Here is a 24,062-nt window from a genome sequence, read left to right as displayed (position 1 = left end):
TTATTAAATCACTTTGCCCTTTCAACACTTGGCCTTCCTGCTGGGACTGATAATAAGAGTGCCAGTTGTGGTTTTAATTATCTAGACACTTGTCCTTGAGAACTAGAATGAGAGCCACGAATCATCAGTTGGCAATATCTTTTGGTCACTGTTGACCTGATCTAGTTTCAAACAGGGGATTTAGACCTGAAAAACCCTAGGGCTCATTACTACCCAGTCCCACATGGATCCTTCATGCTGACTAAAAGAGGTTCTTGGAATGGAAGCTTTTCTAAAGGCTGACATCCTTAGGTCAGAACTGAAAAATTGATTTAAAAAAATCACAGACTTTGTCAGGATGAGATTTTACAGACAACTGCTCTACAGTTACTGCAATAGCCCAGAGTAATGGTATGCGGTTTAAGCCTCTGTCCCTCCACCTGATTTATGGTAGTGTTCACAGTAGCCACAAAGTGGGCATTTCCATCCCCCTAAAACTGTATGACTATCTGTTTAGTCCATACAGCCAAGTGTACCCTACACATATCGATTTATATTTAACACATTTTAAAAGGCCAAAAAAGCTTTATTTTTGTAGTTAACGACTGCCCCCGTAAGTCATGTGGTGAGTGGGACAAAAGTTGTAAACACATAGTAATAATGGGATGTATTTATTACTTTTGATTAGTATTGTAAGAGGGAACAAAAATAAAGGATAGATTTGGAGTGGAGAGTAGACCCTGCACAAACAAGCTCAGGACAATTAGGTGTTGATGTTACACTCCCAGGCCAGGAACAGTTTTAAGATTGGAATTTTATTAAACTTAGTATCAAAACAAACAAACACAGCTCACACAAGGCCCATTGCTGCTAAGTTCTTCCGGAGAGCATACACAGCTTTTCTTCTTCAACACCCTCAGCAGACCTTCAATCCTTAAAGGGACAGGACACAGGTAAATTTAACCCTGACATTTCCCCTAGAGTACTACTCTCCCCACTCATACCTGTAATGTTATCACAACAGTCCTATTTACAAAATATAACATACAGTCGATTCATTTGACTTATTAGTAGTAGTCCATGAGTTCCACAAGTTCATCACTGTATACGCAGTGTTGTTATAGCCACGTTCGTCCCAGAATATTAGAGAGATAAGGTAGGTGGGTAATATCTTTCTTTAGATCAACTTCTGTTGTTGATCCAAAGAAAGATCCAAAGAAAGAAAGAGAGAGAGAGAAGCTTTTGAGCTTACACACAGAAGAAGAGCTTTGTGTAAGCAGTTGGTCCAATAAAAGATACTATCTCACCCGCCTTGTCTCTCTAAGCTAATAATTGTCATTCCCAACTGAATGTTAGGTCGCTTCTCTTTCACGAATTCAGGTGCTTATGGTGGAAACTTCTGCATCTCTCTTCAGTTTATTCCACATTAAGTAGAAAGTTTCTGCAGCAATTGGAGGTCTGCTATCCAACAGAACAGCCAGGTCTGAACAGCTTAAGTTACCAAAGATATTCCTATTTTATGGAAATAACAGTTCCTATATGATCAATGGGATAACCAGGTAACTCCAAGTCACTGGGCATGTGGCAAGCTATTTAGAAAAGCATCTACTAAATTAACATACTAACAAACTACCCAGAACTATAAAACACTTCATTGAGAACAATAGCCATACCATAAGTCACTATTACAAATATTGCATCAGACTTGGGTAGAATGTAGCATAAGGTATAGGAGTAGGCACTTAGAATGGCATCTGACAAACATGAGGACAACCCCAGGATGCATTCACCAACCCAGTAGTTGGTTTTAGACATTGCTAAGCCATTCAGTGTCTGTGGGGCAGTTCTCTCTCTAGTTGGACAACCTCATATGTCAGTGGATTGTTTTGGTGATCTGTCTTCTTGTGCTCTACTTGTTTCAGGTTCCATGGGTATGGTTTGGGATTCACATCTTTCAGTGCCTGGTGGAAATGTCACATCAGTCTCATCAGCAGTTTTCACACTGACAGGATCAATAACATTCTCATTTACCCAACATGGGTAAAATGCTTCTGCCTCTGCAGTCACAGCCTCTGTGCCATGGGCAGCAGCTGGTAGGTACCATCACATAATAGGATTCATTTTCATTCTCACCATCAGCATCATTGGAGTCTAAATTCTTGTCCTTATTTTGATCTCTTATTGCATTAGTTTGCCTTATTCTCTGAGTCTTCTGCTGTGGTGGCTTAGAGGGGGGTGTTATGTTCAGGGGTGAGAAGCCCACAGGGAATAAAAGATTACAGTGAAGAACTCTAATACCTCCCTTTCTACCTTCTTCGTTTCCTTCATAGATTAAACTATCCCTTTTCCTTTCAAGAACGACATAAATGTTATCTTCCCAGCAGGATTTTAATTTCTCCTCTTTCTGAAAGATTCCTGACAAGTACTCTGTCACCTGGGACAGGGGCAGTTCCATTCCTTTTCTGATGATCATAATGATTCTTTCCATGAGCAGCAGATTTTTTCTGAACATTTTGATGCCAGTTCATAAAATTCATTCATCTGTTGTTTCCATTTCTCAACATAATCTTTCTAGTCCCCTGGAGCAGATTCAGAGTTTATAGTGTAACCCTTCTGCCTCTCTGAGTTGGCAGCAACAAGGGCCGGGTTCAGTATCCAGGGGTTCCGTTTCAGTAACACAATGCATAACTGGCTCGAGCCCCCACCCAGTGACCTGGGACACTTACATACCCCACCCCCATGGGCGCCTCTAGGAGGCAATACTTCCCCTCTCGCAAGCACGGAGTCTGAGTGTAGCAAAATCCTTTTAATAAAGGAAGGAAACAATGCGGCATCCCATTGGAGAAACACCACAAACAGGATTATAACACAAACCATAAACAAAAACCCACCTCCAAGTACTTTTGGCAATGTCCTTTCCCCCTTAGGGTCTTAAGCCCAATCACCCCAAAGTCCAACAACCCGAAAGTCTCTGGTCAGTGCCACCCCAGAATTCAAAAGTTTATCTGCAGAGTTTTACCCCCCAGCCTGGGTGGAAATGGGGGGGGGAGTCCACACAGGTGTTAAGGGGCACCTTACATGGGCCAGGGCCAACTGCTCCACCTCTCCGTGGAGTTCTGCTGCAGCCTTCACCACAACCAGCTCCACACCCAGCTGTGCCGCTCCTCCAGCCGTCCCTGCAAACCCTTCACTCCGCTCACTGTTCCATGGGCTGCTCCAACATGCTGCAAACTGCTCCGCTCTGCCAGCCGCTTAACATGATAGGTCTTCAGGCTCCCCACTAGTTAACACAGCACTCAGTGATCTCAGCTCAGCTTTTTCAGAGTGATTTAGCTCTTGGTAGGGGAGCCTGGTGCTGGTGCACCATTGGCCCAACATGAATTCAGCTCAGCAGTCTCTAGATGGACTCCTAATGGAATCAAAATTAGCTCTACTCTTTAACAATGGAGAGAGGAGGATATGCAATTGGTGTTCCAGGCCCTCAAAAAGAGCCTATACCATCAGGTACACACACCAGTCCCCAACCTCTCTCAATTCACAGGGTTTTGGAACCCATGTACCTTGTCTAGCAAGTGTCACTTAATTTATACTGAGACATCTCTCTCATAAAGCAGTCTCATAGTTCCTCATTCACATAATCAGGTGGCAACACTTTACTTATGCTGCCCCAATAACAAAGAAATTGGGGATCCCAGAGCTGTCAAAATAACCATCCCAGGCTGCCTTGCTGGGTGTGCCCATGCAAATATCTGAGATTTCACACTTCCTGACATTCTTTCCACACTTCCCATAATTCACCACCAGATGTCAGGGTAGAGCTCATCCTGACTCTGCTTACAATAGGTAGACCAAATGTGACGTCAATGAGCAAACATGGTGATCATCCATACAATTAATAGAATAAGACCCCTATAGCTTAATTTCTGGTAAAGTGATAGGCATAAATTACTTTGCTAAGAGAATCCTTTCAGTTTGACTTTTTTTCTCTGGCAAGGTTCTCAGCGTGGCCAGCAGAGTTTGTTCTGCCTTTCTACCTGCTCACTACCCTGTGGGCGGTATGGGGTTGTATGAGGTGTTTCAATATTACAGCAGTTCTATAACCTTATGAATAAATTATTTCAAACTCCGCTTCTAGGTCATGATGACTCCTTTTAAAACTAAGTCACTGAAGATTTTGTCTGCCACAGTTCTTCCTGGCTTGTTAGCGGTGGTAGGGTAGGCTTGAACAAACCTCATGACGTGATCCACTATGATTAAGATTTGCTTCTCTCTGGATGCAAGAGGCCTATTGATACAAGGTCAAATCATTCTGTTGTAACTGCGTTAGCTGGTGAAACTCTGGTGAAGTTTCATTTGCTCTTTTGCTACAGTAATAAGGTGTAAAATCTTATCTTTTAATACAAGCAACGTAGACAATCCCTGATCCGCCAACTCTTCCTGCCCATTTAAGTGGCATCTTATATATGTGATTAAAGCAAAATGGTGTTTTGCTCCAGTTTCACTGCAACTTGTCCCAGAAATGCCCAGAGAGTCATAGATTTCTCTTAAATGCTCATCCTTCAGCTAGTACCTCCTACCTCCATGTGCAGGTCCTCTAAGTCAATGGTTTTCAACTTCTTTTCATTTGAGGACCTCTAAACAATTTAAAATGGAGGTGCAGACTCCTTGGAAATCTTAGGCCTGGTCTACACTAAGGGGCGAGATTGATCTAAGATACACAACTTCAGCTATGGGAATAGCGTACCTGAAGTCGACGTATCTTAGACTGACTTACCTCCCATCCTCATGGCGCAGGATTGACAGCCACAGCTCCCCCGTCGACTCTTCTTCTGCCTCTAGCCCTGGTGGAGTTCCGGAGTCAACGGCAGAATGTTCGGGATTGATTTATAGTGTCTAGACGATATGCGATAAATCAATTCCCAACAGATCGATTGCTACCCACAGATCCGGCGAGTAGTGTGGACGTACCCTTAGACATACTCTGCAGACCGGAGCCCCAGTGGTGTGTGGCCCACCGGTTGAAAACCACAGTTCTATGGTAACAACAATCTTTTGCGGACCCCTTAGACATAGTCTGGGGACCCCCAGTGATCCGCAGACCATAGGGTGAAAACCACTGCTCCAAGTGTCTCCCAGCCACAGTGCTTGCAAACACTTAAATTTCCCCTGGCAGCTTTTCCTGGAACAGTGTACAGCAGCATGTAGGTAGGTTCCTCTGGCAGGGGAGTCAGTTCATTGCAATTCAGCCTCTTCTGCTTGTGCTCACCAAATACTACAATCTCAGAGTAGGGGCAGTTTTAAAATTGGAGTTTTATTAAACAGTATTAAATGCACAAGCCTCATTGCAGCTCAGTCTCTCCAGAGCGCACACAGCTCTGCTGCTGCAACAAGAGCTGTCCCCTTTTGATCCCCTCAGCTCAGCCGACCTTCAAGCCTTAAAGAGACAGGGCACAGGTAAATCTAACCCTGACATTCCCCTTTGAGTACTACATTGGGTCTGCCCCTATGCAAGGCAGGAGATGAGAGACTGATTCAGAGGTGTGAGGCGATTTGGTACCTGTAATTAGACCAAGAAGCATCAAAGAGAAAATGCTGAAGAATAAGGTTTGAGCCTGACCATCAACCTGGATCCAAACATCCCCAGACTTTGCAAAAGCTCAGGTCCAGGGGCGGCAGGTTATATGGGCTCGAAGTGCTTGAGCACCAGGAATATTCAAGGCTGGGGGCTGTGCTCCACCAATATTTGGAGCTGCGTTTCTCCCCTGGCCCTGCCCGGAGCAGTCCCTCCCCCTGGCCTCGGAGCTTTCCTGCCTGTAAAAAAACAAACAAACAATGGGTGCCTCTCTCCCTTGCTTGTGCTGCTGGCTGCTGCTTCTGCCTAAGGCTATAGAGATCAGCGGCAGCAGCCTGTTGGAGCACCGGGGGAGGGAGAGAGGAGGGGGGAGGAGGCACACATGTGCTTGGGAGCTCTCTCTACCGCCCCCCCCGCGACCCACTTGGAAGAGATGCCAAGGGGGGTTCCGACCAGGAGATGGACATCTGGGGTGGACCTCACTCACCTGATCAGCTGCTGGGGCTTTGGTGAGGTTTGACCCTGTGATCCATCCCTTCCCCCTGCAGCCTCCGCTCCTGCCCAATGCTGGGCAAGGGGCAGCCTCATCCCCAGTGAGAAAAGGGTGAGGGGCAGCAGGCTGCAGCAGGGGAGGAAGGAAGCCACATGTGCTGGCAGTTCCCCGCCCCGCAACACCCACCCACCTACCACAGAGGAGATGGGGGAGGAGGGGAGATTCCTAGACCTGAGCAGCTGCAGCTTGGGTGAATTTTGTGACACCCAACCCCCCCCAAGCCACCACCCTGCAGTCCCCACTCCTGCCCCACGCTGGGCAAGGGGCAGTCCCATCCCCCATCCCCAGTGAGGCTATGGTGAGGGGCAGCAGCAGGGGAGGCCATACATGATGGCAACCCTCCCCACCCCCAGTACTCACTACAGGGGAAGCAAGTGGGCTTTCTGGACCTGAGAGAGTCCCTAGGAGCATGTGCAGTGACTGTGGTGCAGTGAGTGTGCTGTGGGGGCGGGGAGGGGGAGAAGAGGGGTCCCTCCCCTGGAGCTTGCTGCTGCCAGTAAGGGGGGGGAGTCCTCTCTGGCCCTAGCCCTGGGGTAGCCTGTCTGCACCTCAAGTTCCTTATCCCCAGCCCTGCCCCACCTCAGAGCCTGCGCCCCAGCATCCCAACCCTGAGCACCCTCCTGCACTGTGAACCTCTCATCCCCAGCCCCACCCCAGAGCCCTCACTTGGGGAAAAACATGCAACTTAAATTTGGTGGTCAGTTTGGAGTATCGTGTTTAGCACAATACTTGATTATTTTCCACCCTTTAAAGTAGATAACTAGTCATATACCGGTGTTACAAAGTGGGAATGTTCTGAATGTTTTCTCTGAATACTGTGTGGGTGCCTCAGTTTCCCCAATGCATTTCTCAAGGATCTAGATGTTGAGATAAGGGGGTGTGATTGTTGTAGGGCCCTAGAGTGCCAGAGTGATGCTGTCTGCACAGAGAATGGCCGAAACCCTGTCTCCAGGCAACTGATGGCCTGGGCCACTCTCCTGCAAGGTGCCAACTGAAGGTGTTGGAGAACAAAGAGATTAGGTGGCCTCCTAACGTCTGGAAAAGAGACAAAGGCCAGAGGAGGGAGTGTCAGTGCCTGTGCAGACTTCCAGGAAGCACATGGTGTGGAAGAGGATGCTGGGATGCTTTGGAACTACTCCATACAACGCCAGTCAGGACCCTTGGGGAGCCTCCTCTTTCTGAGCAGACTGTCTCCAGGGCAAGAAGCTTACCCCTTCCTGGGTCTGACCTCAAAGCATTCAGCATGCCCTTCCACTCTGTGCGCTTTCTGCAGCAAGTGTGCCCAGGCAGATCCTGAGGCAACCAGAGGTCCCTGCACCCCAACTCTGCAGTCAGACGTGACTCTCAGCCAGCCGGTAAAACGGAAGGTTTATTAGACGGCAGGATCACAGTCTAAAACAGGGCTTGTAGGTACAGAAAACAGAACCCCTCAGTCAGGTCCATCTTGTGGGGTGGGAAGCCCAGACTCAAGTTCTGGGCCTCTCTCCATTTCCCCAACCAACACCAAACTGACACTTCCTCTTCTGGACAAGGAGGCCACCTGATCCCTTTGTCCCCAATACTTTCAGTTGGCAACTTGCAGGGGAAACTGAGGCACCCAGACAGTATTCAGAAAAAACATTAAGAACATTCCCACTTTGTCACAACAGGTGCAACAAAATATAATACCGTATATTGAAGCAGGCAAGTGCTGCTTCTGACTTTCCACTTTTAATTGACCCTTGTAATCTTGTGGTGCCAATGTGTTGTAGCTTCATTTTATATCGGCTTACAGGGTGGGAATGGGGGGTGGGCACCACCACTTTGGGCACCACCAAAAATTATACAAACCTGCCGCCTATGCTCAGGTCTGGATCCCATCTTGCACCTCAGGGGTTTCGTTAGAGGTCTCCCATCGAAACACTGACTAAGTGCCAGCCTAGTTTACTTTGTGGGGTCTGACAAGAGGCCAGCCCCAGGCATCACTAGGGCTTCCTAAAGATAGCAATGAGACCTTTCACTTTAAGGCTCTATTTCCAAAAATCATTGCCTGAGTTAGGGAGACACCACTAAAACAACAAGGAGTCCGGGGGCACCGTAAAGACTAACTGATTTATTTGGGCATAAGCCCAACGAAAACTTATGCCTAAATAAATTGGTTAGTTTTTAAGGTGCCACCGGACTCCTTGTTGTTTTTGTGGATACAGACTAACACGGCTGCCCCCTGATGAGAGACCACTGAACACACAACACATGCATGTGCCCAAGCAAAATAGGGGCCAGGCAGGAAGGGATGAGTAGAAGGCAAGGCGAAGGAGCAGGAGGTAGGTTGGGGCCCCTCACCTTACTTCTCCAGTGCTGTCCCCACTCTTTGGAGCGCAGGACCGCAGAGCGGCCGTGCCCTGGTGGAGGTCTCCGCTGAGCCCAGAGGGGCGCGGGGAAGGGGCTCTGCGCTGGGGGAGGCAGAGCGAGCTGAGGGCTGCGATATGAGCAAGGAGGGGGGGTTTCTCCAGGAGCTGCCTTAAAGCCGCACGCTCCCCTAACGCCGAGTCCCGGCTCACCCCTGTGCTGGTGCCGCTTTAAGGCGGCGCCTGCGGCCGCCTGTCAATGGGAAGAGGAACTGGGGCGAACACTGCCGGGTTGGGCTGCCGCAGGGCCAAGGGCGATAGCTAGGCTCGGCTAGGACCGCTGCACCGGGACGGGGCGAGGGGCTGGGCAGCAAACGGCTCTTTGCAGGGCGCGCTCCCTTGCCCCAGCTGTGCACCTTGCAGCGGGCCAGATGTGCCCCGCGTTGCGCTCCCTTGCCCCAGCTGTGCCTCCCGCAGCTGGCCAGCTGTGCCTCGCTCTGCGCAGGCAGGGGCAGCCCGGCCGCTCCTCTTAGCGGCCGCCGGCCGGCTCGCTTGTTGGCCGCAGAGGGCGGAATTTGTTCTGCGCCAGGATCATCCGCCCGCCGCCGCTAGAGCCCGGGGGTGGATTCGGCTCCCCTCGGTAGTATTGGGGCGGCGGGAGATGGAGCCTCGCGCCTTGCCTGGGATGGGGGTGCATGGGACCCAGGTTCGGCTGTGCCCGTCATGATATCCCATCCCCATCCCCCGCTCAGCCATGATTTTACTGAGCAGCTTTGTGCACCTGCACACCAGGCACTGCGGCCCCTTCACAGCGCTGGGGCTGGGCAGGGCGCCCCGCTCCGGAGCCAGGTCGTGCAGCGCCACGTGCAGGCACCTGCGCGTCTTGGTGGACATGGATGGGGTGCTGGCGGACTTTGAAGGAGGATTCTTAAAGAAGTTCAGGGCCAGGTTCCCAGAAAAGCCGTACATTGCCCTGGAGGATCGCAGGGGCTTCTGGGTGTCGGAGCAATATGGCCAGCTGAGATCTGAGCTGAGTGTGAGTCAATGGATTCTCCCCCCCTCCCAACCCCGTATTATATTGTTATTCTTCATTATTTATCTGACACACAGACTGTAAATTCTCCTAGGCAGGGGTTGTCTTTATTTGTCTGTGCATCATCTAGCATAGTGGAGCCCTGATCCTTAGTCGGGGTTCCTACAGGCTACAAATAAGAATTATTAACAATTACAATAATTATTATGAATAATAATGTATATATTGGGTTTTCAATGTTGATTTTTTTTCCCTCCTGAAATTAAGGGGATTTCAATGCAGATTCTTGCTGCAGGCTGTCTTTCTATTTTGATCAGTTCAAACAATTTATTTAAAAATTCCAAAGTAGTATAGTCCAGATTTTCTTCCTCAGTAATAATTTCCAGTTGAGACCATTCTGCATGACTTAATGCAAATGCTGCAACATTGCCTTCAACAGTTGCCTTCATCTCTAGCTACAACACTCTTGACCATGATGCAGCAGATTAGTTGAAAGCAAACCAAAGCAACTGACATTTCAAAATAGCTGAAATCATTTCCTTTCAGGGCTTATTTAAAACAACAACCTTAAAATCCTTCTGAAAAATGATGTTGGGTTGTTTTACCAGTTAAAACCTAAAGTCAGGACACTCTCTTTATATTGTTCTTTAGCCAGTGTCAGTGCATTTGGTTCGGCAGAAACTAGGTCTCTGCCTCAGAGAGTTTACAATCTCATGTGGGAGTTGACAGTTTAATTCAGAGATCGTGTTTGCACGTGACAAAATGTGTTTGAAACAAAGAAAAGGCTTCATGTCTCTGATGACACAAATGGGAACAGGGTGGCGAACAACTGTAGGCCCGAAATGGTTCTTACTCAGTGAAACCCTCATTGCCTTAAAGGCGGACAGAGCAGGGCTGCAGAGGGTGGTGTCTGGTCTGTAGAACTGGAAGGAAAGCCACCTGGAATTGGTGGGATACAAGGAAGCCCCTCTGTTATGAGAAGGCTGATGCTAAGTGTATGAAACATCTCAGAAAACATATATTTGAATTGGAAAAGGTGCAGAGAAGGGCAACAAAAATGGATGGAACAGCTTTTGCATGAACGATTAAAAAGACTAGGACTGTTCAGTTTAGCAAAGAAACAACCCAGGTCGGATCTGATTGATAGAGGTCTGTAAAATCATGAATGATGCAGAGAAAATGAACAGGAAATTATTTACCCGCTTCACATAACACAAGAAACAAGGGTCATCCGATGAAATTAACAGGCAGCCGGTTTAAAACAAACACAAGAAGGTACTTTTTCATACAGCGCACCGTCAGCCTGTGGAACTCATTGCCAGGGGGTGTTGTGAAGGCCAACAGCATAACTGGGTTGAAAAAAGAATTTTATACATTAATGGAGGATAGGTCCTTCAATGGCTATTAGCCAAGATGGTCAGGGATACAACCCCATGCTCCGAGTGTCCCTAAACCTCCAAATGCCAGTAGCTGAGGCTGGACAAAGGGGGATGGATCACTCGAAATTGCCCTGTTCTGTTCATTCCCTCTGAAGCATCTGGCATGGTCAGAGTCAGGATACAGGACTAGATGGACCCAGTGTTGCCGTTCTTTCGTTCTTATGATAGTGTGGTTTTTTCTGGGATTTCAGCAATAGTTGTCCACTGCCATGTGTTCCCAAGAACTTGGGTGTATGGGATGTTCATGGTGTTGGGTTATCTCATTGTATCCATTACATTAACAGACATCACCCCTGTTAAAACCCACACACTCTTGGGGTGAAATCCTGGACGTTATTGGTAAAACTTGAGTGGGGCCATGATTTCCTCCTGAGTTCCAGACTGTGTCCAGCTGATATTGGAGAAAGGGAATCAGGCTGTTTCTGTATGGTATTTGGGCAACAGCACTCGGGCTGTTGCACTCCATTTGGGACCACATCAACAGAACAATATTGACAAATTGGAGGGAGCTCAGAGAAGAGCAACCAAAGTGATCAGAGAGCTGAGAGGGGATCGGCTTTGGAGGGAAGAGTAAAAGTGCTAAATGCCCATAATCTGATAGCCTACAGGGTTCAGAAGGGTGTTAATTCCTGAGGGAAGGGGTGATTCTATACAGTTCCTAGGGATAAATAAGATCAAATAAGAAAAGGAAAATGTTAGATGAAGATCAGGAAGCTCTATTAAACCAGGAAAAAGTCTCCCCAGGGAAGTGGTAGAATCTCCAGCCCTTGGACTTTTAAACCTAGACTGATCAGAGCACTGAGCACAGGAACAATCCTGACCTGGCGTGAGATGATCTGGTAGGTGTTTTGCTTCACTAAAGGCTTAGCTCTGCTCCCACTGACATAGTGGCAAACCTTCTATTGACTTTGGAAGCAGAGCCGGCTCCTGCATCCCCAGTACAGCAAAGCACTTAAGCACATGAAGAAGGTTAAGCACATGTGCAAATGCTTTGCTGAACCGGTGCCGGTCTTCTCGGATGTCAGCTGTAGAATGATGATGTATAGCTTTTAAGTGTTCCCCCCCACTGGTATAATGCACTGTAGTTTGAGTTGTGATGTACGTTATTTTAGCTTAATAACCTGTTACAGTAACTGCTCTTTTCGCATGGATGGGGGAATTCTTGGCAGGCTGCATTGCAGCCCTAGGAGTTGCATGCACTAAGATGTGTAAGAAGGATTGTTTCCAAACCACTGGTGCTACTTGGGTCTCCTGCTGCCCTTCAGCTCCCCTGGGGCAGCAGAGTGATGGGATTTCTGTTCTGCTCCCTCCCACCCATTTAAGTGGGTGTATTCGGCCCTCCCACATTCAGCATGACTTATCTGACAGGTGGATGGACTTTGCTTTGGTGCTCTCCAGCACTGAGCAATTAATGTTTAGGGCCAGACTGTGGCCCAGCTGTGCAAGGGAGTATTGAAGACTTTAAGGCTCCTCTGTACTCCTGTGCATCAGAGACCTAGATCTCAGGCAGCAGTGCTGGAAGCTGGACTGTTACATCCCCCATGCAAGAGGATGGGAGTGGACAGAGTGGTGTGGAGGCAAACCCTTGGCTCGGCCACCACCCAGTGCACAGACTAGCATAGCTAGATACAGACCTGATACACGGTACTTCTCCCTGAGAGCAAAGGGGAATATGGAAGGCAAAATGTGAAGCCCAGATTTTCCAGGGAAAGCAGAACTGCCTGGTGCTTGGGGCTCATGACAAAGCCACAACTGAGCCCTTAAGCAGAACTCAACTTTCTCTTGCTCCTGTCCTGTTAAGCCAATTGCTTATGGGTGAGGCCTCCAGAATGTCCCATTTCTCCCCTCCACCAAAGGATCCACATCCAGGCAAAACAATTCTGTGACTGTATAGATTCGTGGTCATCAGTGAGGATGAAACCAGAGGTGTGGCTGGCATGCACTACAGTATTCTCTGCTTCCCAAGGCCCATAGGTCAGGGCAAGTAGAGTGTGAGAGCAGCCCCTAAGGCTGCTCTAGCTTACACGGAGAACTGGGCAGCCCCTGGACAACCCCCAAATACTCCAGAGCACAAAAGTGGCTTAAAGCTACCTTTGCCCCTCTGATTCTGCCCAAAGCAAAGAAGCAAAGGCCCTCTGTGTCCTCACAAATCCTTAATCACACAGCCACCTTCAGAATCTTTCAAGGCTGCTTCTTGATTGGTCCAGTTGGGTTGCCACACAGTTTCACAACTGCTTCCTCTGGCTGGGGCTGAGCGTGCTGCCATTGCCCAAGGATCTCAGTGCTCAAGCTGGGATCTCTATGTGCAGGCCATCACAATGTTATTTTTAATCAGGGGAAATGGGATTTTTCTTTAATTTAGGCCTGGCTCACATTTTTCTAGCCCCTGGCCTGGATCAGTAGCTTGAGAACAGATGTGATTCTGTGATCTTCAATCAGTGTGCTGCAAACCTCTTCCTCTGAATAGTTGATCAAATCCAGGGAGGCTGACTGTGGGGTCTGAAAGAAGCAATCCCACAGCAAAGACAAACTAGATGTGCAGAAACACACTCCTTCCACCTTTTTGTTTTTGAACATGAGACCCCAAAAGACTGCTTTCCTTAACAATCTAGCAATTTATGGCAGTGCAAAGACTTACAGGTGCACAGGGTATGCCCTGTTCTCTAGATCCAGCTACAAGGTGTAAATTACAGGCAGCTCCCGGTTTCCGGACTCCCTTGTCCCAGGATTCTGCTCCATGCAGTCTATATACATGTTGCCTTCCTCAGGCCTTCCTTTTTTCCCTGACAGCTTTATAATGAAGTGCTCAAGCACTTGCCCTCAGGGACTCTGGCTCATGCTGAATTTGCCTTGCTCAGGAACTCACTTGACTGGTATTTTTTAGAGGGACCCTTGAGGTTAGAGGGGCAGCTTGTCTTCCATAGCACCTTGCCCCAATGGAGCATTTTGGTTACTACCTTAGATTTTTTCCTGGAGACATAATGTCCCCATAGCACCCCATGCTGAACACTGTAGTACAGCAGATTTGGGAAGCTAATCTGCTTCAGATGGAACTAGGTCATGAGACTCAGGTGCAGGGTTTGGGAGAATTCAAGTTTTGGTTCAGGACCCTCTCTCACACCTGCTGTCGGACCCGGCCAGCCTTTCGAACACCTACCATCTTCTTTCCAGGAGAAGGGTCATCAGAGGGGAAAAAATGCAAATGGCAACTCAGGGCAGGGAGGAGAGGAGCAGGATGGACTGTACAGTAACTGGGATGTTTGCCCTTGCAGGAGAAAGCAATCAGCATATGGGAGTCAAAGAATTTCTTCATTGAGCTGGATCCAATCCCAGGGGCTGTGGAAGCCGTGAAGCAAATGGCTAAATTGGAAAAGTGAGTACACGTTCACAGTTGTGGATGGGAGGGGGTCTAAGTGCAGCAGGGCGTTTGTGCTCTGCCGCTGGAGATCTGATGGTTTAGATTCAGATGGGTGAAAATGAATGTGATTCTATAGTGTCTGTTGCAAAGCCCTCACATAGTTAGGTGCAGCTGTTAATCTGATTTATAGCCCCCTCTGCTGTTCCAGTTCTGGGACTTCTTTTAGGTGGGAATTGAGCTGCATTGGCAGAGCTCTGGAGAGAGAGCACTTTTTGTTAGTAATAAATATGTGTGCGCACACACACACACACTGTAAAAACACAGATTGGTTTGCTCCGTCCGTGTCAGTGAGCATAAACATCATCTGAATGGAGATTTCCAGTTCTAATATCTAGGCCTCTCTGGGACCTGTCTAACCTCAGGTTTCGCCTACTCCTAAAGTAGGAACCATAGTTTCAGCAGAAATTTTGCTAAGCAAGCTGTAGCACTTGAGCCCTCCTAGTGTCTGCCTCCTTAGTGCCCTCTCTTGGATGTGTGCCGGTGTTAGTTACCTCAGCGCCCACTCACCAGAAATGCTTTTTCATGCAACCCTATTCAGTGTATGGCGGCGAGTTCCAGTCAGGGCCTGGTATCTGTTTAGCAGCGACCAGACTATTTAGGGGTACGTCTTGGATCCTAGGATGCTTTTCGATCTAGAAAGGAAATTAAATTGGTGCGTTTCCCCACTCTCACTTTCTCTTTTTTCCCGGCAGCACTGACGTGTTCATCTGCACAAGCCCAATCAAGAAGTACCGTTACTGCGCGTATGAGAAGGTAACCCATGAGTGAGCTCTGTGAAATGGAGTGGCGGTGGGTGGGCTAGCCCTGGGTCTGAGGCAGGCACACTGGGCCCCGAAGCACAAGTGTCACCCATGGAATACAAAATCTGTTGCTGGCCAGTGTGTTTCTCCAGCCCCACCCCCAATCACTGGAGAGCCTTTCAGTACTAGGTGGTCAATCACACCGCAAAGTCAGTGCCTGTGTCTTGTGCTTCCCAAATGATCCCAAAGCACTTTAAAGGCTAAATATACCAGAACCACTTCATTCGCCTCTAGGGGGCAGCCACCTCAGATGGAATATGGCAGCTGTCTGACAGAGCAGTGACACTATGTAACAGTTTGGGACAGGAAGTGAAGTATATGCTCTCCAAACTGCAGGGGAACTTTAGATAGGTAGAAAGCAGTTACCTAAGGGCTGGTTGGAAGGGCTAATCCTTGGTATCTTCAGTACCCACACAGGAGAGTAGGAATAGCCTTGTGGCAAATGCCCAGGTCTGGGAACCAGGATGCCTGCGTTCTAGTCCTAGCTCTGCCCCTCACTTGCTATGCTGCCGTAAGGAAGTCAGCTGACCTCAGTTTGCCCATCTGCAAAATGGGAGTGGATTCTTGCCTACCTCACTGGGGGCCTTAACTAATTACTGTCTGTGAAGTGTGCTGAACTCCTTGGGTGGAAGGTGCTACGGCAGACAGACGCTATGGTAATTATAAGCATATGGGACCTTGGTTTTTACATTTCATCACGATCCTGGAAACGATCAGTGGTTAAAGCATGAGGCATTTCTCGGGTGTTAGCAAGTGGAGAGTGAGCTGAACAAACAGGAGATCCACAGCTGGGATCATGTTGGAGGAAAATCGGGGTCCTTTCTGGGCCATTAATACTGTTACCCCTTTTGGCTCCAGCGGTTGGCTACAGTTAGGAGCCCTGCAGGTTGTTTCTATCAGGAGGAGATCATGTTGGAGTCAGGTATCTTTGTTTATAAGAACGTACAAAGTCCTGTTCCCCGTAACACAGTAGGAATCAAACAGCAGGAGACAGTTTCTTTGCTCTCAGCTCCCAGCCCCTTTCTGTAGCCAGCAACTCAGCCCAAAAGCTCTCCTCTTAGCTTTTTCTCAGGGCCACGCAGCCAGTGCCTCTGTAGCTGTGTCTGCTGCCTTCTTTCTCTGCTTCACTGGTTCTTTTCTCTCCCACCTAGGCACATCCCTTCATGGTCCACCAGGTAATACTCAGCGAAAAACCCTCCACTCACCTAGCTCAGCTCCCTGAGCAGCCTCGCATGTAGTGACAAGTGCCTTTGGTTTGGTCCGAGGCCTCTATTGTTTCTTACATTCATCCCAAACCCAGGATGGCTGCTACCCTCAGCGGTTTCACTGAGGTTTGTCCCAAACTCTTACAATGTACTTGGCAGGGAGTCTTCCCACTCCTGCCCCAAGAGCCTCCTGTTGTTCCTTACCTTTGTCTTTCGCTAGCAAGCCAATGTCAAGCGCCCTGCACCTGTGGCTGATATTCGATGCTGCCTTTCAGCTGAGCTGAGGCCGTGCTGCAGATGAAGCCAGCCTGCCCTACCTGCCACACTAACTGCGCCACCCCCTTGCTTTCCAGTACGCCTGGGTGGAGAAGCATTTTGGCCAAGAATTTCTGGAGCAGATTGTCCTAACTCGAGATAAAACTGTGATCTCTGGCGATCTGCTTATAGATGATAGACCAGATATAACAGGTACGGGAGATTGGATGCAATAAAGGTAACTGTATGGTACTCCTGAGGCAGGTAGATTGGGGTTGTTCCCCTGCCTGTGTGTTTTGTTTACTTCTTTATGGAACTTTTTGGCTGATGCTGAATACCTTGTGCATGTCGGGCTCAAGGGCACTTGCTATGCTGCCAGCTACGTTGACTGTAATGTTTTTTCGGGCTGTTATTATTGAGCAAGAGCTGCCAAAACTCCTTGCACTGCAGATGCCTGCCAGAGATTGACAGCATTTTCTTAGAGCCCAGGGCTGTTTGGTTCCGGGTCAGCCCAGGATGGAGAGAGGGTCTAGCAGAGAAATCCGGATTCAGAGCTAAGCCTCCCCAAGGTGTGGATGGGCAAGTCTAGTGAGTAGGACACTGCGCTGAGACTCAGGAGACCTAGGTTCAGTTCTTGATTCAACCACAGGCTCCCTATGGGACCTTGGGCAAGTCTCTTAGGGGTTGTCTACATGTTGCATTAGTCTGCACCTGCAAGGTGCACTCTAGCCTGTCATGCGCTAACTGACCCGTGCGGACCCTGCTGGTGTGCACTAACAGTTCCCTAGTGCACATTAATATGGTCCCGTTTCAAACAGTACAGCGTTATTATGCACTAGGGAACTGTTAGTGCACACCAGCAGGGTCCTCACAGGACACACTAACGCGCCCTAGAATTGACACCCCACTGGTGCAGACTAATTTACTGTGCAGAGAAGTCCCTAATCCTCCCTGTGCCTCCGCTCCCCTGCCCATGACCTGGGGATCGCACTTCCCTACCTCCCCGAGGGCTGTGAGGATGAAGTCCGTTAGTGACTGTGAGTTGTGCAGATACCACAGCAAAGAGGACCAGGGCCGTGCCGAGCTAGATGGGGTGTGTTTGGATATGGGCTCATCTCTGAAGAGATTGCAGGCTGCTGGAAGTGCAACAACAGCACATGGACCTAGTACCTGGCCCAGAGCCCCCCGCAGGGTCATGATGGTGCTAGGAGGCCCCTCCCTGAGCTGCTTTGCTCTCCTTGTCTTTCAGGAGCCGAGCCGAACCCCAGCTGGGAGCACGTTCTCTTCACAGCCTGTCACAATAAGCACCTGCAGCTGCAGCCCCCCAGCAGGAGGCTCCACTCATGGGCCGAGGACTGGAGGGCAATCCTGGACAGCAAACGGCCACCGCCCAGCTGGGCCATTTAAAGTGACAGGCTCCTGAGGCTGCCCCCTTAGCTGAATGGAGCGCTCTGTGGTGTCCAGCTCTGGGCTGACACCCACAGGCAGACAACCTTGCTGGGCAGAGTAAGGAGAGGGGCCCTGGCAGGGAGAACAGGGCCAAAGGGGGATCGTGTTCATTAAGTTAGAGGCCATTGGGCCATGTGTGACTGGGCCACCATGAAGAACGGAAAGATTCTGGGCCCATCCCACCATAGGAAGCCCTGTCTACCATGTGTTTCCTTTGCGCCCAGCTCTGTTTAACTCAGTGGCATCTTAGTATTGGCATCTGTAGCCACTGGTGACCCCAAATGTAGCGTCTCCAATGGACTCACCTCTCAGCTTGTTACCCGGCGTCCCCTGGACCTGCTTAGTGGTGCAGATTAACTTTTAAATACAACATCTACATTGAGTTGGAGCACTGGATCAGCAGCCAGTACTGTCCCTGGGTTTCCCTAGAGGACTGTCAAAATCCTTCCTCCTCCACCCATCCAGACGCAGAGGAGCGGTTTTCCCTTCCCTCAGTCCCCAGCCTGGCTCTTCTTCATTCTTTGGCTCACCTGCTGTCGCCACTCCAAAGGGAGCATCTTCGTGCAGCAGCGTTTGCTTTTCCTCACAGCTGTGAATGTACCTGCTGGGACTGCCTTGCAGGAGTGCATGGGGGAGCATTGTTAAACAAGGTGAAAATCAGGGTCATGTTACTGATTCGAGGACTGGGGCAACCCCACTTCGATCATCGGGGACCTGCGTCAGCTCTGCTACTCTGAAAGGCTCAAACTGATGTTGGCTGTAACCTGGCAGCACTGTCTTTAGAAAGCACTCGGATGGCAGCTGTGCATTGGCGGGGGTCACTGTAGGGGGAGATGAGCTTTCACAACTACTCCCTAGGGCTTCCTCGTTCCAGACGAGTGAGGCAAGAACTCTGGCCCAACATTTACTTCCGCCATAGATCAGAGGTGGTGGAACAGCCTCACTCCCTGGCTTGAGGTGGTTTCCATTGTTCACAGGGTTTACAGTTCAGTAGTTCAATGCCCCCCACTACAAAAATTGTTCCAGGGCCCCTGCAATAGATAAGAGATTGGGGAGCCCCTAATTAGCTTGAAGTTATCCATGGGCTATCACTTCCCCTCCCCCCACAGTGGTTTTGGAGGCTCTTCTCCCCTACTCAAGACATAATTCCTGGGATGGTTGAGGTTCTCCATCACAGCCGTTAACGCCAGAGTGGAGCCTCTTGATTCGAGATGGTCAGTGTCACATGGCTGGCCTGCCTCTCGCAGCTGTGCAGCATATCAGGGATCATTGTTCAGCCCAAGCACCAACAAGTGGCTCTGCCATCCCATTAATCCTTTCCCCAGAGGCTGGCTATTAGGAATGGGCAAGGTAATGGAGCTGGGAAGAAAGAAGTGGATAAAATAGGCATGATCTAACCCGAGAGGTGTGGTTAACAGCCCGAGCACAGGATGGGGAGCCAGGAACTCATGGGTTTTTGTCATGGCTCTTCCACTGATCCCCTCTCTAGTTACAGGCAAATCACTTTGCCTCCCTGTGCCCCCACTTGTATAATGGAGATGTCAATACCTCTCGGGGTGATGAGGGGCTGGAACAACAGCCAGCCTTAAATCTAGGCTATTTCCTACGCACGTTGGGAAGAGGGGGTGAGGGGACGAGCTATGCTAAAAGACATTGCGGTAGCCACAGTTCGTCACCTGGTGCCCAAGTGTACTCTTTCGCACTGAAATGTCGACCAGCAGCAGAGTTCAGAGGGGCCAGTGACTGTACGCATTGATAAAGCCAGAGCCTGGGTGGACCTCAGCATTGGAATTCCACAGCAGGATGGACATAACCTGCCATCGCAGTTGGAAGAACAGAAAGCTCAAGGCTGCACTAGTCAGTAGCTAGCCTCCCTCCATCAGGCATCCAGAGAGCACAGGGCCCTGACAACGCCACAGACTTTTACTAGGGACCTGATACTTTAGAGAGGGGCTTTGTTAAGTGGTGCAGAGCGATCTCCTCGGAAGCCCCTTCCCTCTGTCAGGCTCATCCTGCTCTGTGTCCGGAGCATAGATTACCACTCCTGAGACCCTTGGGCATTGCCTCCTGCCAGTGGAGTCTGGCCGGCCAGCCTGCACGTTCCATGCGATACTCCTGGCAATGAAAAGGAGAACCTCCCCCACCCCAGGAATGGGACCTTTGGGTTCCCCTAAGCGAAAGGCTCCCAGACAGGAGGGCAGCCAGATGTTTGCAACTCTTGGCCCTTAGCCTGCAGCAATCTCTCTTCCCTGCGATCAGTCTTCACACATTTGGATTCCCCACCTCTCTCCTTAGCGAGGCTGTGAAAAGCAGGTAAAGCCCGAAACCACATGGGGCATGAATAAACTGTTTCACTGATTACTGCAGAGTTGGCATTAGCATGTACCTGGACGTTGCACTGAACAAAGATGCTTCAGGATTTTGTCCTTCCTCAGCTTTTACCACTGGGACCAAACCCTAAGCTGTCTTGGGGAGCAATAACTGCTGCTCTCCTTGGGGATTGCGAATGCTCACATCTCCCAGGGTTTGGGGGAGTTCTGCCTGCCTGAGGGAGGGCTGTAAGGTTTGGTCCAGCTTCTGTGTGTTACAGACTGGAAGGGCTGTCTTAAAATTTAAACCGCTGTGTACGCTCTTGGGGTGATCAGCCTGGGGCCCAGGCAGGTTGAGCCAAGAATAGTCTGGTTTTACAATATTTAACTTCTTGGGATTCAAGGCTTTGAATCCTGAACTGCTGAGAGAGATCTAGACAGCTGCTGCTCAGTCCGAGCAGTTATTTATTAGCGACGTGCAGCAGACGAGTGTAGCTGGTGGTACCCCACCCTCAGAGGGCATTACGTTTTTTTTCAGCACTATGTTTGTTTTGTTAATTGTCCCAGTTCTCCCTCCCAGTCCCCTCCATGCCTCTGGGCAATGCTGTTATCAGGAAGGGGGTCCTAGGGGGAGGACAGAGCTAACTGGGTGTTACAGCTGCTATTCAGCATTATGGCCCTAGCAGAGGCTGGATTGGATGTTGTGCTAGGCTGGGAGTGTGACTTTGCTTTCTCATTGGTTGGTTATTTTTTCTACTTTTGAGGACATCATATTAAGAGTGAAATCAGAAAAGCTCGTTCAGCTTGGTCCTGTTTTACAGCGACGGCGCTTGGAAGAGGAAGATGCGTTTCCAGGGCTAACCGCCCTGTTCATCTTCTCTCTCACACCCATCCATCCCTGGCTATAAGCTGAACTGTTTGGACCATATCCTCAGGTGTGTAAATCAGCATAGCCAGTGATGTTGGGAAACAAGGTCAATTTACACTAGCTGAGGATCTGGTCTTTAAAATGGTTACATTGTTTTGCTGCTCAACTGAGATGCAGAGAAGTTTTTTTAGATTTACAGCATATAACAGATCTGCCCAGGATCCTTGCACTAAATATTCAATTTTGTTGTCATTGCAGTTTATATGAAATAGGGTTTTAATATTCCTGGCACCATACTAACCGTAACAGAGAGGCGATTTTACCTCCAAGGCTCAGATTACTCTGGAGAAGGGTCATGTGGCACTAGCAATGCGCCACCGACCACTGCAGCTTTTTTTGGCAACTACATTCCAGCCCATTCGATGGAATCCCTGTGAATGGAAATAGGGCTGGTAGGAGGCTATGATTTCTGTCCAGCATCTTGCAAATATGATTGGCAGTAACTAACCAGTAAAAGACATTATGCTGGGGACAATTGTTCCAGAGCACCGCTGAGTGAAAAGCACTAGAAAGCCACGTCTCGTTATGGCAGAGAGGTACATATCATACAACAGGGAGGTAGGCAATGCAATCTCCTGGTTACATTATGGAGCTGGTTGTCAGGACTCCTGGGTTGTCTTCCTAGTTCTGTCTGTCTGTTTAGGGTTTGGTACCTTGCCCATTTCTGGGATATCTGAGCATCTCTGCCACAGACTCGCCAGGTGACCTTAAGCAAATAACTTACCCATTCTGTAAAATGGGCATGTTCCCATTTGTAAAATTCGGCTAATCCCACCTACTTCACAGGGGTGCTGTGAGGAGGAGTTGGACAATGTCATGCGCTTTGAGAGCCCCAGTCAGAATATGCTCTGTAACTTATCATTAACGATCGGCTCCCTGTCGGATAGGCACAGGAATCAAATTGGGGCAGGATGATCATTTTGGGGGCCCAATCCAAGGATGTTGTAAAAATGCTTATCTTTACAGCAAATGCTTCTCTGTTCCCTGGACATCAACAGAGATGGGTCAGGACCAGACCATCTGCCCCCATCCAAATCCAGAGATGTTGGGTTGCTCCATTTCTAGTCACCAGTGTTGGGTGGGTGGATGGGTATATAACATATTGTGTGTATCCTACGGGGCATCTGCTGGATACAGCTGCCATACGTAGAGAGTCAGAGTGGGCGAAACATCCTCTTTTACTCATTCCTACTGAAATGAGGAAACATGACAGATGGTGGCCATCTGGGCCAGTCTGGCACTTCCCAGGGAGCGCTAAGGAGCGAGGCCAGAATCTGGAAGGTTTTAGCTTTCTGAAAAATACAACGTGAGCCCGATCCCAAGCCGATGGTGGAAACATATGGAGGGACTTGCCTCAGGGCCTAGCTGCTCAGCGAGGCACCAGAGAGGCTGTCACACACGATGAGAAATGGGATTTGCTTGTAAAACTAAAGGGTAATAGTGCAGCTCATGGGTGAGTTGGTGGTTGTTCCGCTCCCAGGCTGACAGGGCACTGAGCATTTGCCCTTGTGTTGATTTGACTGAATTGGAGGAAGAGCACGAGGATGGGGGAGCTCTCCTTCAGGGTGTCCTGGTCAATGGACCCCCATCTTGGCAGTTATCCAACAGTTACTCTCCAAAGGCTGGTGGGTCTCAGTCCCGATGGTCGTGTCCACGTCACAGAAGCCGCTGGCACTACTGACACTTTAACCGTTCTCTTGTTAGCAGGCGCCAAGGCTTGAATGGCGCCCGGGGACCGAACTCCCTTCACCCATCATGTTGGTAGGATTGAGTTGGCACCATGGAGGAAGGATGTATTAATGCTGTGGCTAGATATCAGATCCCAGCCATCACAGCTCTCAGTGCAGCGCTAAATTCACTTTTCAGAGAAAATTAGAGCTGAGACAGAGCTTTTTGCTCTTCAGGCTCAGCATCCCTAATTAAATAGAACAAGGAATGAGATTAAAATGAGGTTAGTCAGTTTGCAGGGGAGCGGAGATACCGGCGCAGAGATAGTGGAATTGAGGGCATGTAGCCAAGGGCTGGACATGCTCATTAACCTGTTTTAGCTTGGAGAAGTTTGGTCCTGGGCATTACCAGCACTTGGTTACAACCAGCTAGCCCCAGTGACTTTCTCCAGGTCCCTGTCCTGAGGGGCAGATTCTGCTCTCGCTTGCACCAGGGTGAGGAGTGTCCCGTGAAGGCAGCAGGGGTGTAAAATGAGTGGGGAAGCTAGGATCAGGCTCCTTGGGTCTGGTTCTTATCTCCCGTACACTGGTGTCGGTCACTGTAGTAAACGGAGGGGCACTCCAGGAGGTGAGGTCAGAATGCTTCAGGCCACACCAGCTAGCCAAACAGTGAGGCTCCACTGTAGGGCTCGTGGGCATATGCAGGTGTCTTGCCTTGGTTATATTGGGGTTTGTCAGTTTCATGTTTTGAGGCTGTGAGAAATGATATAAAAAGGATATGAAAACAAATGTAGGGAAAGAGCCTGTGTCTGTTTATGAATGGATGCATGCTCCTGTGTCTGTTCGGCAGACAACTAGACACAATAAACTGATAAACCCGGATCTTGTTGTGTATCAACCACCTTACACTATGGGATCTAGAGGGGACAGGAGTGCAAAGGTGTCTCTAGGATGCTCAAGTCCAGCCCTTCCCAAGGAGCAGGAAAGACTAACCCTGTCCTTTCCATGGGCCAAATCCTTTTTAGTGCATGGGAGACATGGAGCAAGAGGGACAAGCCCCTCTTGTCATATGTAAACCTGAACCTCTTGGGGCAACTTGAACCCTGGCGTAAGCAGGTGCAGCGCCAT

The 24,062-nt window shown here is 49.3% G+C and overlaps 1 protein-coding gene and 1 long non-coding RNA gene across 3 annotated transcripts; one reads left to right on the top strand and one right to left on the bottom strand.

The window, feature by feature from the left end:
* Positions 1-634: 634 nt before the first annotated feature.
* LOC142047255 (uncharacterized) lies at positions 635-4,794 on the bottom strand. Its single transcript, XR_012656446.1, has 2 exons — positions 4,754-4,794; positions 635-912 (listed from the first exon to the last, which is right to left on the bottom strand). It is a non-coding gene; the product is annotated as an uncharacterized LOC142047255 (long non-coding RNA).
* A 3,925-nt stretch (positions 4,795-8,719) lies between these two features.
* Positions 8,720-23,816, top strand: NT5M (5',3'-nucleotidase, mitochondrial). Of its 2 annotated transcripts, XM_032762663.2 has the most exons (5): positions 8,977-9,467; positions 14,176-14,276; positions 15,014-15,074; positions 16,680-16,794; positions 17,831-18,221. In XM_032762663.2, the coding sequence occupies exons 1-5, from the start codon at positions 9,186-9,188 to the stop codon at positions 17,986-17,988; spliced, it is 717 nt and encodes a 238-aa protein (XP_032618554.1). In that variant the 5' UTR covers positions 8,977-9,185; the 3' UTR covers positions 17,989-18,221. The 2 variants fall into 2 exon arrangements, with proteins under 2 accessions (XP_032618555.1, XP_032618554.1); XM_032762664.2 differs by lacking the exon at positions 16,680-16,794 and having other exon boundaries at positions 8,720-9,467; positions 17,831-23,816.
* Positions 23,817-24,062: the final 246 nt, after the last annotated feature.

This window comes from Chelonoidis abingdonii, chromosome 9 (genome assembly GCF_003597395.2).
Source record: "Chelonoidis abingdonii isolate Lonesome George chromosome 9, CheloAbing_2.0, whole genome shotgun sequence".
NCBI lineage: Eukaryota > Metazoa > Chordata > Testudines > Testudinidae > Chelonoidis > Chelonoidis abingdonii.
Note: the sequence above shows the minus strand (reverse complement) of the source record. Positions and strands in the feature narration are given on the sequence as shown.